The sequence below is a fragment of the Periplaneta americana genome, chromosome 11 (assembly GCF_040183065.1).
Source record: "Periplaneta americana isolate PAMFEO1 chromosome 11, P.americana_PAMFEO1_priV1, whole genome shotgun sequence".
Taxonomy (NCBI): Eukaryota; Metazoa; Arthropoda; class Insecta; order Blattodea; family Blattidae; genus Periplaneta; species Periplaneta americana.
The window spans coordinates 111,930,834-111,944,154 of record NC_091127.1 but is presented as its reverse complement, the minus strand read 5'-3'; the positions used below and the strand labels follow the sequence as shown (position 1 = coordinate 111,944,154).

The 13,321-nt window shown below is 35.0% G+C and overlaps 1 protein-coding gene across 4 annotated transcripts in view; it reads left to right on the top strand.

Annotated features, from left to right (window-relative positions):
* The window catches only part of LOC138709257 (organic cation transporter protein-like), a 320,694-nt gene that overhangs the window by 216,959 nt on the left and 90,414 nt on the right, over window positions 1-13,321 (top strand). For all 4 annotated transcript variants that reach the window (XM_069839906.1, XM_069839908.1, XM_069839907.1 and 1 more), the window contains exon 2: window positions 11,760-11,888. In XM_069839906.1, coding sequence (XP_069696007.1) covers window positions 11,760-11,888 — 129 coding nt within the window. The remainder of the gene's footprint in view (window positions 1-11,759; window positions 11,889-13,321) is intronic.

Below are 13,321 nucleotides of genomic sequence, written 5' to 3'. Positions count from 1 at the left end.
GCCCAACATGCCGTACAAAGATGCCGCGAACTTTGTATGTACCAGAGAAGACCGAAATGAGGCTGTCGGCGATGCAGATCCGTCAGAAATGACACTTTGGTTCTTCACGTCTTGCTACATGATCCCAATCTAGGCCAGATTTTTCTGGGGTCAATAAGAAACGTCACTGTTAGGAAGACTTCTATAAAGGCAATTATGGCTTCAAGAAAATCTGCAATTGTTTCACAGTTCACTGCCAGCGCCGAGCAGAGCTATTACAGTTTCTGCGACATTCGGAAATGGATTGTGGACCTGCGCTTTACGATGCTCTTCCTGGAAAACTTATTTTTCTTTCGGCCAAAAAGAATTGTAGAAAAAAATTGTAGAGAAGGCCTGTGGAAAGGACGCCGAGAGGACGTCGTTTGGAGTTAACTCCGTTATGATGTGGGGTATTATTTACGCAAGGCCGAACGAGGCTTGTTTTCGTTGCTTTAAATATACAGCGTTTCCCTAATCTGTGAAAATTTCACCTATTATAATAAAAGCCCACTCTAATGCCGCTCTCAGAGTGAATATTTTCGTCAGAATACGAACTCTGAACTGGCCAGCACGCAGCCCAGATCTTAATTCCAACAAGTACCTCGGATATGTTCCACCAAAATGTCTGACGTCGCAACTTGGACACCCTGAACCAAATGGTGGTAGTAATGACTGATGAGAGGACATGCATACCCCAGGAGACTATCTAGCATCTAGAGCCAGCAAGCCTAGGTGCATGAAGGTCACTAACGTCACCAGCGATGGTAGCACTTGTTATTGAGAAAACAAAAGTGCACAGTAACGGCATAATCATGTTTTAAGATTCCAATAACTCTTGTGATATATGTCTTAAAATTTGGGGGAAAATCTGAACTTTAGAACTAGAAAGACCGTGAGCAGGATAAGATTTTGGTAACTAGAATAACGTGCATAGGGCATATGTTAACTTTGTTTCGTAATTTACTGTGATAACACTGATAACCTAGAAAAACGAAGTTTGTGGTAAAAGGACTGATGTTAAAAAGGGATGCCGTCCATTCTATAACTGTAGATATGTCTGTTGTCATCCAACCTTCGCTAACATTTTGAATTAACCTCACTCCACATAACCAAATCAAACATCGTCTCGTCTTGGCTACATTTCTCGACTCGACTACACTCAGTCTCGACCCAACTGACTCGACTGCACTCAGAAGTTCACAAGTTCAGGAATAGTAGAATTTCGAATCAAAGTTTTAAGTTTTCCACAAAAATTAGGAATGTACTGAAGAATCTCAACTTTACGTCGAGTGTGATTTGAAGAGAATTGAATATCTACTCGTTACGTGGTTTGTGGTAACGGATTGTAAGCATTTACAGCATCATAGGCGGAGTTATGGGGTAGCATTGCTGCCCCACCAAACTCGGTCGAACTCTTCCTCTGCCCCCCCCCTATTAACGTCGGAAAATATTGAATTCAAAAGATTTTTCTTGCTTTTGTTTATGATTAAATTTCTGTTCTTAAATTGATGAATTAATATCTTCAGACCATGTGCCTGGACTATAATATTTATTTTAAATTTCTGAATGTATAAGAATTCCTATACCTCATTTGTGGAATGGAATCACTATAATGGTCCACACCTGTGGAGTAACGGTTAGCGCGTCTGGCCTCGAAACCAGGTGGCCCGGGTTCGATTCGCGGTCGGGGTAAATTACCTGGTTGAGGTTTTTCCGGGGTTTTCCCTCAACCCATTAAGAGCAAATGCTGGGTACTATCGGTGCTGGACCCCGGACTCGTTTCACCGGCATTGTCACCTTCATCTCATTCAGACGCTAAATAACCTGGATGTTGATAAAGCGTCGTAAAATAACCTACTAAAATAAAATAAAAAAATCACTACAATATATTTTGTAACAGCCTGTACTGACGTGTTAGAACTTTGCAGGTGTTAAAGCAACCACTTGAAGAAATATGAACAACATACTGCACAACAATGCAGAAGAAAGAAAAGTGATCCCGGTATAATGTGTAAACTTAAAGACGAGATTAATTAAAATTATAATTAGAATTTACATTTCATGTGATATCTTGCTTTTTTAGATAAACAGATAAAGTAAATATAAAATTCGTCCACCGCTGTGAAGTAATGGTTAGCACGTCTAGCCATGAAACGAGCGATACCAAGTTCAAATCCTGGTTGGGTTTTGCAGTAGAATTGTTGGGTAATTTTCGGTGTTGGACCTGAGACTCATTTCGCCATCATTAATTCACATATCATCCTTACAATAGCCCGAGTTAAGTTCACAGTGCAGCGTGCTGTACTTGTACAAGAGCGCAGCCATTCGGTAACCCAATCATTCACAGAATAGGAGTGGTAAGCACAATAAGCCCCAGGCAGCAGTGCAAGCCTTCGGGTCCCTCCTCCGTACAAGAGGGGGGGGGGAAAGTAAAATTGTCTGTATATTTTGTTAAAATTTTATTCTATTACAGTATCTTTATTAAATTGTCATATTCCGATATAATGTACCAAGGCCAAGCTACAACGGGGGGAGGAGATAAATGATGTCCCCCATAATCTCGTTATATCGGGATTCTATGGTTTTGCTTTGCCCCCCCTCCCCTCCCCCAAGGAAACGGTTCTCTCTCTGCCTATAAAAAGTATCTTTGTGTTTGAATAGGAACATTTAAGTTATATTAAATTAAAACTAAAGAACAGTTACTTTCTCCTCAAATAAATAGTCATTGCGCACGTAGTAACTTCCAATGTATCGAATGCCAATCACTGTGACACTGCCAATTGATAGATACGCGTGTAAGCTTTGTGCCTTCCCTTCTCTTTCACTCTGTAAGCTTTCCAAGTATCATTCTTTAAAAATGTGTACAGCGAATTTGCATGTTTCCAGTTACAACGTTCACGTGTAAAACAAGTAGGCATATTCATAATTAATTTCTGTAATCTGGCATTAGAGACTGTAATACGTGGAGACAAAAACAACCTACAAACATATGTAAATGAACAGAAGTTGAAATATCAGAGTCGATATGTGTGTATGTATATATGTATATATTCAATACTAACTCATTTTTAATTTTTAATTTTCAAATTTCAATCCTTTCAATAGATTGTCATATTATTTACTTATAAACTCGTCCACACCTATGGAGTAACGTTAGCGCATATGACCGCGAAACCAGGTGGCCCGGGTTCGACTTTCGGTTGAGATTTTTTTCCATGGGTTTTCCCTCAACCCAATATGAGCAAATGCTGGGTAACTTTCGGTGCTGGATCCCGGATCATTTCACCGGCATTATCACCTTCATATTATTCAGACGCTAAATAACCTAAGATATTGATAAATCGTCGTAAAATAACCTACTTCTAAACTCATTCCGCTTTGATAAAATTTATATATTTATTTTAAAAGTACAATTTAAATATTCAAAACTCTGTAATAAGCGAAAAATAATGAGCATTGGTTTTTACTATTGTGAAACAAAAACGTAGGCCTATCTAGAATCTATATGCGTTTTACTTATTGTCAGAATAATCTTCTGTTGTCCATAAGATGGCTTTAAATAAATATTTTGTTTGTTAATAAATACACATGACAGTATATTTTGTACGTGAGTAGCATTCTCATGCTTTAGTGCCTACACTGCTCTATACATATAAACATATGTAAACACGGTAAACGGAGCGGGCAGACGAGTCGGAGCCCTTGTTTGCAAGCGAAGTTAATATGATCCATGTGCATCTAACTTGCACTCAAAGTAACCAAACGCAGGACTCTAATAATAACGTACAAAATGAACTGATTAAATTTCCGTCACACTGTAGATGCGTTTTTAATCAGTTAATTTTGTACGTTATTACACAAAATGAAGCGTTCTTCGAAGAAATGACAAAGGAATATTTTTTTTTTTCGGCTTGTTCTTCGCATTGATATCTTGCCACTCATACGTGTTGGTACCCAATAGTTTTTCCATAAAAGGGGTTCAAACTTCAGACACAATTTTTTTTTTTTTCAGCTAAACCGTTATTCAAATACCAAAATCACATTTGACTTTTTGGTTACTTACAACCTAAAGATTCTGTTCTTAAAATTAATGCATTTATACCCCTTTCACTCTGTACACCTACAAATAAATTAGTTCAGTTTAAAATTGGTCGTGATTAGTATCGACGATCAATAATATATAAACTCATGCAGATTTCTTATTAGTAGAAACTGAGTTATATGTACTAGTTCTGGTCCTGGCAAAATTACATTTAATTATATACATTGTGTCCCGTAGAATCACTACACAAAGAAGCCTGAATATCTCCTAAACTAATAGTGACAGAATAACCGGACTTAGATTTTATGTTAGAAAAACTTGCCAAGTTTCAATAGATCTCCACATGTGCGCCTCTCTATCTCCCTTCATGTGTTTTGCAGCATTACAGGTGTGACGGAAGCACAAGCCGCAACTTTTTGCACAAGTTGGATTTTGTTTGCTCTAAGCCGCAATCTCTTATGGACAATGTTGTGAACAGTCGATTTCGGAATACCCAGCTCTGAACTGGCCCGTCGAATTGATTTCTTTGGGCTGCGCTGAAATGCTTCCCTAACATCTTCAGCTTTAGCTGCGGACACTGCTTTTTTGCCGCTTCCCTTCTTCCTTAACACAGAGCCTGTTTCCAACAGCTGATTATACCATTTCAGAATGGCATGATTCTCTGGAGCATTTGCACCATATTCCTTCCTAAATGTTTTTGCACTGCAATTGGAAACTTCAATTCGGCTAACCAATAACATTTCACTTTCTGCTGTACCGTGAATTCCGCCATTTTAACTCAATGGGTTGTCATACCCCGCGCATGCGCACTAGAGTGATAATTTTCAATGTTACCAAACTTGGAGAGTTTCTACATAAGACAAGATGAGAAACATATTTCTAAATTCACTAATTGACGAGATATTTATATTTGTTTTTGGTAGTGATTCTATGGGGGACAGTGTACAAACTAATTCTGAATTGTACGTAATTCGGTTTTTTAAGTAGTATTTTCTTAAATAGAGTTCGAATTATATCTAATGAAGTTTCATTTTAACTCCACATGATTCGTCTTATGACTTTGATGCACTTTTTAATAATTTCCCACAATCCTCAAGATCATCTTAGCGATAGGGTAACATATAAGCCAAGGGAAAATGAGGACCATTGTCTCTTTACATCAGTGACCTCAAGGCCACGGGATTCGTACCGATAAGGCAGCAAACAACCCAGGCGAATACAGAGCCAGCTTGTTTCATTTTTACATGCTAGTAGGCTTATCTTCTTCCTCACGGGACATGTTCCAAACGTCTGAAAAGAGTTGCAGTTACGTATAACTCATATTTTAATGTATTTGCTTTATGAATGAGCGTACCATTCCCTTGAGATATAGGCCTAACCACCAATCTGCTCCCAAATTCTAAATCGTGTATCCTTCCGACACTTTGCAACTACCTAAAGTTTTTACTTATTTCATAACCACGAAAGCTTGAATTCTAGTAGACATGACTTCATTTCGTATTTCGTTGTGCTAATGCAGTGATTAGAGTAGGCATATTTAATTGGTTTATTTTACGACGCTTTATCAACTGCGATGGTTATCTAGCGTCTGTGTGAGATAAAGATAATAATGCCAGCGAAATGAGTCAGGACCCAGCGCCGAAAGTTATCTAACACTTGCTCTTAATGAGTTGAGAGGAAAACTCCTGGATGAAACTCAACCAGGTAACTTGTCTCAACCAGGATTTGAACCCAAGCCAGCTCTTTCCGCGATCAGAAATGCTAATAATCACTCTACAATGATTGGCAATTGAAGTATATTGTGATTTTCATGCTTAAATTGAAGTTAAATCTCTCTCCGACAAGCGATGCATCATATGAATGTTTTAATGTTCATACACGCAATCCAAAGTTAGAAATTATATATTTCGAATTTAATGAATGTGTAAATGAATCCCAGATTTCTTTTGATGAATTAATTCCATGTTCTTTTGTGCTCTAACCTTACCGCTGATCGCTTGTATTTTTATAAATAATTTTGGCTTCTTGTTTTCCTCGTTAAAAGTTATATCGCATATTCCTCGGATAATTATATTTGAGGTAACACACCATATTATAACACTTCTTTAGGAGTATCTATATCAAAAGACTTCAAAGTTAATTATAAAAAAGTATTCATATTCACGTTCAGATGAAATATATTTACCTATTTTGTACATTTGCTATTAGTTAGATATATTTACATCAGTCTAATGGCCGGTTTGTCCAAGTATTGTTAGAAGACTTAACGACTGTTAAACCTTCAACAGTTTGTTAAATACAGTTTTTCCATTTGTTCAACACCAGTTTGGCTTAACAGATTCTTAACCGTTTGTTAACTTTAAATGTAGAAATTCATGCCGTTAACTCATTTAACAAACAGTTAAACATGGCGGATAACACCACAGCTGTTCAGACAAAAGTTGTGAAAGTAACATGTTATGTTTCTCTTTGAGGAATGTTTAGAGTAAGGGACGGTTTCACCAAGCTTCAGTAAATCAGTCCAAATGAAACATTAACTAGTACTGAACATTGAAATATTTACACGATTACGTTTGTATGTGAGCTGTGTCCGTAGAGTTCAAGCCTAGCAGCTACTAGCAGTATATGTGCCTCGTCGCGCTGGTTATGTCAGGGTACCCAGATGTAGTAGTCAGTAGCGTGTTAGCTTGCTGTCTCAGGGGCCCGTGTTCGGTTCTCGGCGATAACTTTTTTTTTTTAACGTAACTAATTTTTATACATGTTACCTTTCTTCATTTTTATAATTTTGTGTAGTGGAACTTATTATTTCGCAACTCTGGCTCCACTAGGAGAATTTAAAAAAACTCTTGGGAGATCAATTTTCTTCCCGAAATAAAACAAAGATAAACAAACAAATTAAAGAAAAATAAAAGAAATACACATGTGGATCTAATACATTGTCCACATGCCATCGGCGTCTATCACTGCCTGGAATTTTCGGGGCATTGAGTCCACCAGATCGCGGAAATAGTTCTGGTCCTTAGCGAAATCTTCCCAGGTAACCAGAACTTGATCCCAAAACTGATCTGGATTTTGAGGTGGGATGTCTCGATATTTGTCAATCCTCTTTTTCATGCTTTTCCGTGAACCGTCTTTGAACGTTTATGGCGGTGTGCGCGGGGTGATTATCCTGCTGGAAAATTAAATTTCCATCGGAAAGAAAACGATTATAAATTCCAAGAATCCAGCTCTTTCGCTTCTGTTTTAAAGCCAGTGCAAACATATCTTATCGCTAGCTATAATATAATTCTAATAAATGAAAGTTAATATACCAATTAAGTTTTGTTATGTTTGAATGCACATTATGTATTAATTTACAAATATTTCTTAGGTACCGGTATGTAGTTATAATTTCATGTCTTAAAATAAAACCCAGTTGTATGTTACCTAGTTGAAATAGGCCACTTGTTTCAATTCACTAGCTACTATTAACTCTAGATTCTATGTTACTAGCTCTTCAACTATAGCCGATGTCAATAGTGCTTCAAAATACGCAGTGAGTAAATAATAAAATGTTTCAGCAGCAATTGCTTCTTTAGGACGAAATTACATATAATTTATACATGAACCTAAATTAGAGAATTTTATGATACGGAATTCTCCTCGGGGTTTTCTGTACAGTTGACTACACACACATTCGTGTAATTATTGTCACCTGGTGGTCATAATGCTGAGATTTTTCTAAACAGAAATTCATATTTAGCATTATAAAATGTAACCATACATAATAATTATTATTATTCAATAGCAGTCAATGCAACTTTCATTTATCAATTCTCTGTGCTGTATGAATCATGGCTACTGTAATAGGTTACGATTTTACACATGTTTCATGACTTACTCCATAGTACAGAATTTAAATAATAATATCAGACAATAAGAAGTTGTCTTATATATGCAAAATCATTACCAACTGCTGTTGAGTAGTTAGAATAGTATTAACGACAGTTAAAGTTAAGTGTTGGTTATTTTAAACAAAATTATGTTGGAAAAATGGAAAATATCATAACAAAACGTTAAAAATAAACCAGCTGTTAATTTAACATTTGTTAAGCCAAATTAAACATTACTTGGAAAAACTGGCCATAACATTCACAAACTATTTGGAAAGAAAGTAATCTCAGTCGACATTCCTTTCATATGATCGTTACTACAGAATTTTTATTCACATAACTAAAATACCAAATAGATATTCATAAATTACAATAAAATACAATAAACAATCACATGTATTTGTGTTCCTACAAGTGTTGTGATTGTTTAATGTATTTTGTTGCATTTTATGAATTTTAAAATTAAAGAACACTGTTGAATATTGACCGAATTGCGTAATATATTATCAAATATTCAGCAATTAGAATGTTTATAAGAGTAAGAATGCTTGTAGTTCCCTTGTTGAAAACTACATACAGACCACACTACTGCATTCAGAATTTTTCTTCCACTCTGTATCTTGGACACCTCGGTAAGCGAGACATACTATGTTAGTGTGGAGGATGAACGATCAGGTTGTTGCCGATTATAGATAATACCATCAGTTCTGAATTCTGCCGTAAAAGTGTAAATAACTTTTCGCACTAAACATGGAAAATATTGATTAAAAAAGAACCAAGCTTTCTCGTAATCTCGGTAAACGGACTGTTATGAAAGTTTAGGATAGAAAAGGTTGTCTTACTAGGATAGATGGCACACTGCGTAATTGCGTTTTAGCTCATCAGTAGAGTCCGGATGTTTGGCAAAATCCCTTTTTTACTGGGTGGAAGTAAATCATTATTTTTGCATAGATATAAATGAATTGCTTCATAAAGAAAGGGCACCAGTCCATTTTAGCTAAATTGTGGGAAATAAAAGCTGTCCGGACCGATGCCCTTTCTTTACAAAACGCTCACATTCCGATCACAATATAACAATGAAGGAAACGTTGAACTGGCTTCCTTTCTTGATAAAACGATGTGTTGAACATTTATGATGGGAAATTCAATGTTAACTCAATTTCGAAAAAAAAAAAAAAAAAAATGTGACTGATGCCCTTTCTTTATGAAGCAATTCAAATGTGAATCAAAGTGATAGGACCAATTTTTATTTTGCCTTTTTAAGGTGTTTCTTACTAATAAATTGCCTTTTTTATCAACAGTAATCTCACTAGAGGTTTTGATTTATCTAGAGAAAATCAAAACTCGAGTGGGATTTAATTGACTATTACACGATTAGAAGAAAGTATATAAAGTATAAAGTATATAAAGATTAGAAGTAACGAAGTACTCCAATACAATAAAATATTAATTGACTTGCGAAAATACAACTGTCTTCAAATGTATTATTGTACCATCTCAACATTACAAATATTACGCTAGATGCATGCTAGATGGCAGTAGTGTGTTCTGATTAGCTGTCTTCGAACATAAAATATATTTTAATGCTCCAAGTTGCTATCAGTTGTGCCAACTATGGAATCTTCATTGAACTCTGTAGACGATTACTAGCAACGAGTTCTCTTTCTAACTCGTTGATTACTAGCAATGCCTTCTCGATCTAGATCACGATGGCAGTGTTACCATGGATATATATATATATATATATATATATATATATATATATATATCCATGGTGTTACTAATCAAGAAGGCTTTGTTGATCCAGTTTCATTTTTATTAAAACAGTTGCATTCCACTTCAATTATCCGAATCCCAGTAATCAACGTCACTTGACAGATGATTTTCAATAAATCTTAATATTAAACAATATCTGATACGTGACTATTCATAATATCATATAGCAGAAGCTATAACATAACCTAAATAATATATACAAGTGTTAGAAAAGTTTTAATTAGCGACGATGACATAAAAATAAACGTGAATAATTTTAAAAGGAATAATTATTGAATGTACAATTTTCAAATTTGAATGACTTAGTGCTTGGTGGTTCAGTTGATGTTATATTGGACGTGTGCGTAAAAGAAGTGGAACCCGTTGATGTAGGCCTACATGGTGTATTCAACTTATTCAGGATTTCCGAACGGTGCTCTTCATTTATTTGTAAATAGGGTTTCAGGGAAGATCAGCTATGACCAGTGATCCTTATTAATTCTTGTTATTGAATGCCAATGCGAGTCATATTTGAAACTGCTGTGCATCGACTGGAGTGGTTTGTAATTTTCTGTTTTTTGACGTCCAGACCAGTGCAGTTTGAAATGTTGGCAAACAAAGAAACAAATGCTAGGGACGCGATAAAATTAAACAAATGCTAGTGACGCGATAAAATTGTGCGATAAGCATCCATGATTGGTTGAAATACGTCCTTTCGTACCGTTTTATTGGTCAAAAGTAGTATGACGTAGTAAAAGTGTAATAGTTATTTTAAATCAATATTTCTTGTTTATTTGCAATTTTCTAATTAATTGTAATGTAATGCGTATGAAATTTAAATATTTGAAACAATGAATAACTTTACTAACAGTAGTAAATAAAAGTAATTTATTTCGGTACTTAATCTGCTAATAATCGTGCTTTAATACTATTCGTGTAATATGAATAATGATCGACAATCCACAGTTACAAATATAATATTGTCATGTCTTCACGATACAAACAATCAGCTTTATAATTTTAAATATTAAGCTCGTTCTCATAGAAGTTGTAACGTAGCATTTTCAATTGTTTGCTAGCTACGAAGTAAATGTGTGAGTTATGTTGATAAAATTTAAATTTTTTGCTAAAATATATTATGCCTTTTTAAAATGTATAATGCCTTTTTCAGAGATTATTATGCTTTTTCTTTACGTTTTATTGCCTTTTTTGCCTGCTTATTTTAACTGTTATAATGCCTAAACATCCGGGCTCTACTCATCAGTCTCCTTTTACCATTTGTTATGCCAGCCATTATGTTGGGTTTGCAGTGAAGGAGCTGCTTTAGGTAGAGAACTATGGATTAATGAATACTCAGTTTTACGTAAAATGATTATTGTTGATCCATAGATCAACTAGTAACAAAATATTGTCTCAAAGAGGCCTAGAGATCTAAACTCTGAAATGAAAATGATGTTCCTTTAATAGGTAGATATACTGCATAAGTGTGTGAAAAAGTAGGCAGTGTCTCGTTTATTTTGCTTTTGAATCATTATATAAAAGATTATAACAGTTTTAATGATAGTTCCAAAAGAATGGAAAAGGTTATTTTATTTAAATAATTTATATATTATATAATATCTTATATTTTTAAGAATCGGAAGAATTTTAAGCAAACGTTTATCACTTCCAAATATTGTAAGTTTAAATCTGGGAGGAGGAACTGGGTAGATTTTAAGCTTCTAAATCTACAACACACTGTTTATAATTGCACATGAAGTCCGATCACGTTGGCCTTCAGATCCTTATAAGAAAGTGAATAAAATTTTTTGAAACTTTAACTTAGATTAGTTGTCATACTAACCCTCTGTTTGAGATCGTAAGCAACAGATGTCTTTCGAAATTGCTACACGCGTCGTTGGCCATATGCGGCCAAGGTTGTCATAGTTTCTCTAATGCATACCCAAGCAAATAATCGAATAACAGAACAAATAGTAATACAAGGATAAATAAATAATGTAAAACTTTCTTTACGAAAAGTTTGCCTCGTTTGAATTGATCGTAACTTACCTCAATATGGTTCATGTTTTCAGATACTAATATGGCTCACGGGGACTCAGATGTTGCAAAGGATGACGTCACAGAGGTCACCATATCTCCACCACCACCTGCAATCAAAGAAGCGGATAAAGACTCTAAATTAGCATCTATTTCCGACCCAGGCAAGTATAGTATTTCCATATTCTGGTATATTATAGCATATTCTGATATAATGTTTGAATGTCCTGCTGTTTGTCCTTGAATCGGTGGCTTCAAGCTATGTCGGGAAGCATGTTCATTGAAGGATGATGAAAATACTTCCATAATCTAAGAGAAGAGAAATAAAGTCAGGGGTCGTAGGCCGAAGATTCCCGGCAAAAAGAAATAATTCTGCTATTAAATGAATATTTTTGAAGCAAAATTGCCAAACGTTTTCTCGCCTTATTGAAAATAAAGACATCATTGCCTGTCATCCTCCTACATTCTACAAGGACAATTAATTCCACGCTGTATGTAGAATTTTTCACATTTCAGAGCGGATCGTTGTAAAATAACATTCTGTTGACAGAAGACGTAATGTTCTTGTTAGTCAAAACCATATATGGAGAAGTTAAAATTCAAGAGGCAATATGATCGTCAAGATTGTGTGTTCTAAATGCGAAACTTTATTATTCGTTGGTCGCATTAATATTATCTTATTTTTCTTCCTTTGTCTTCTTGTTTTGTCTGCCTATTCTCTGATTAAATGTATGTATGTGTATGTATTTATTAACACTACAATTGGGTATACACCCGGTGGCAGTGATATATAATATACAATACAGTAATTACAATTACATGAAATAAAATAAATAAACGTAAATCAAATAAAATAAATAAACGTAAATGAAATGAAATAAAATACACGTAAATCTTTAAATAGTAAATGCAATAAACCTAGGACTATAAATAAAAACTATTCTATAATAACGCCTATGATAAGCAAAAGTAAATCTAACTTATAAGTACTTCTATTTCACCCAACTATTACCAATTTAAATAATTACATACCACCTTAATTAATTACATACCAACTTAATTACATATCATCTTAATTAATTACATATCACCTTAATTTATTTACATATCAACTAAATTACATATCATCTTAATTACATATCAACTTAATTAATTATATATCAACTCAATTAGTTACATGACACAACTTAAATAATTACACTGCACCTCCAATTACATTTTCAGTCTAATCTTCTCAACCTTTCCTTAAATGTATTGATTTTAAGAGGACCACCCTGAAAGATTGCCGCAGGTAAGCTGTTCCAGTCTACTATTGTGCGGTTAACAAAGGTATACTCTTTAAATCGATTTTTATTTTACCTAAGATGGGATATTGATACTATTGGAAAGGGAGACGCTAGGACCCAGCACTGCGATCTAGCCCACATCTCATATGCTAACTCCCCCCACCCCCTCCTCTCCGAGCTGTTTTATTCCCAATCCACGCCAACTGACTACTCTGAAGTTTGCTTGTATCTAGGTTTCAAAGCAGGCAACCCCGCTCGTTCCTAGATCGGACGGAATGGTGCTGATGCATATGGGAAATGGCAGAATCATG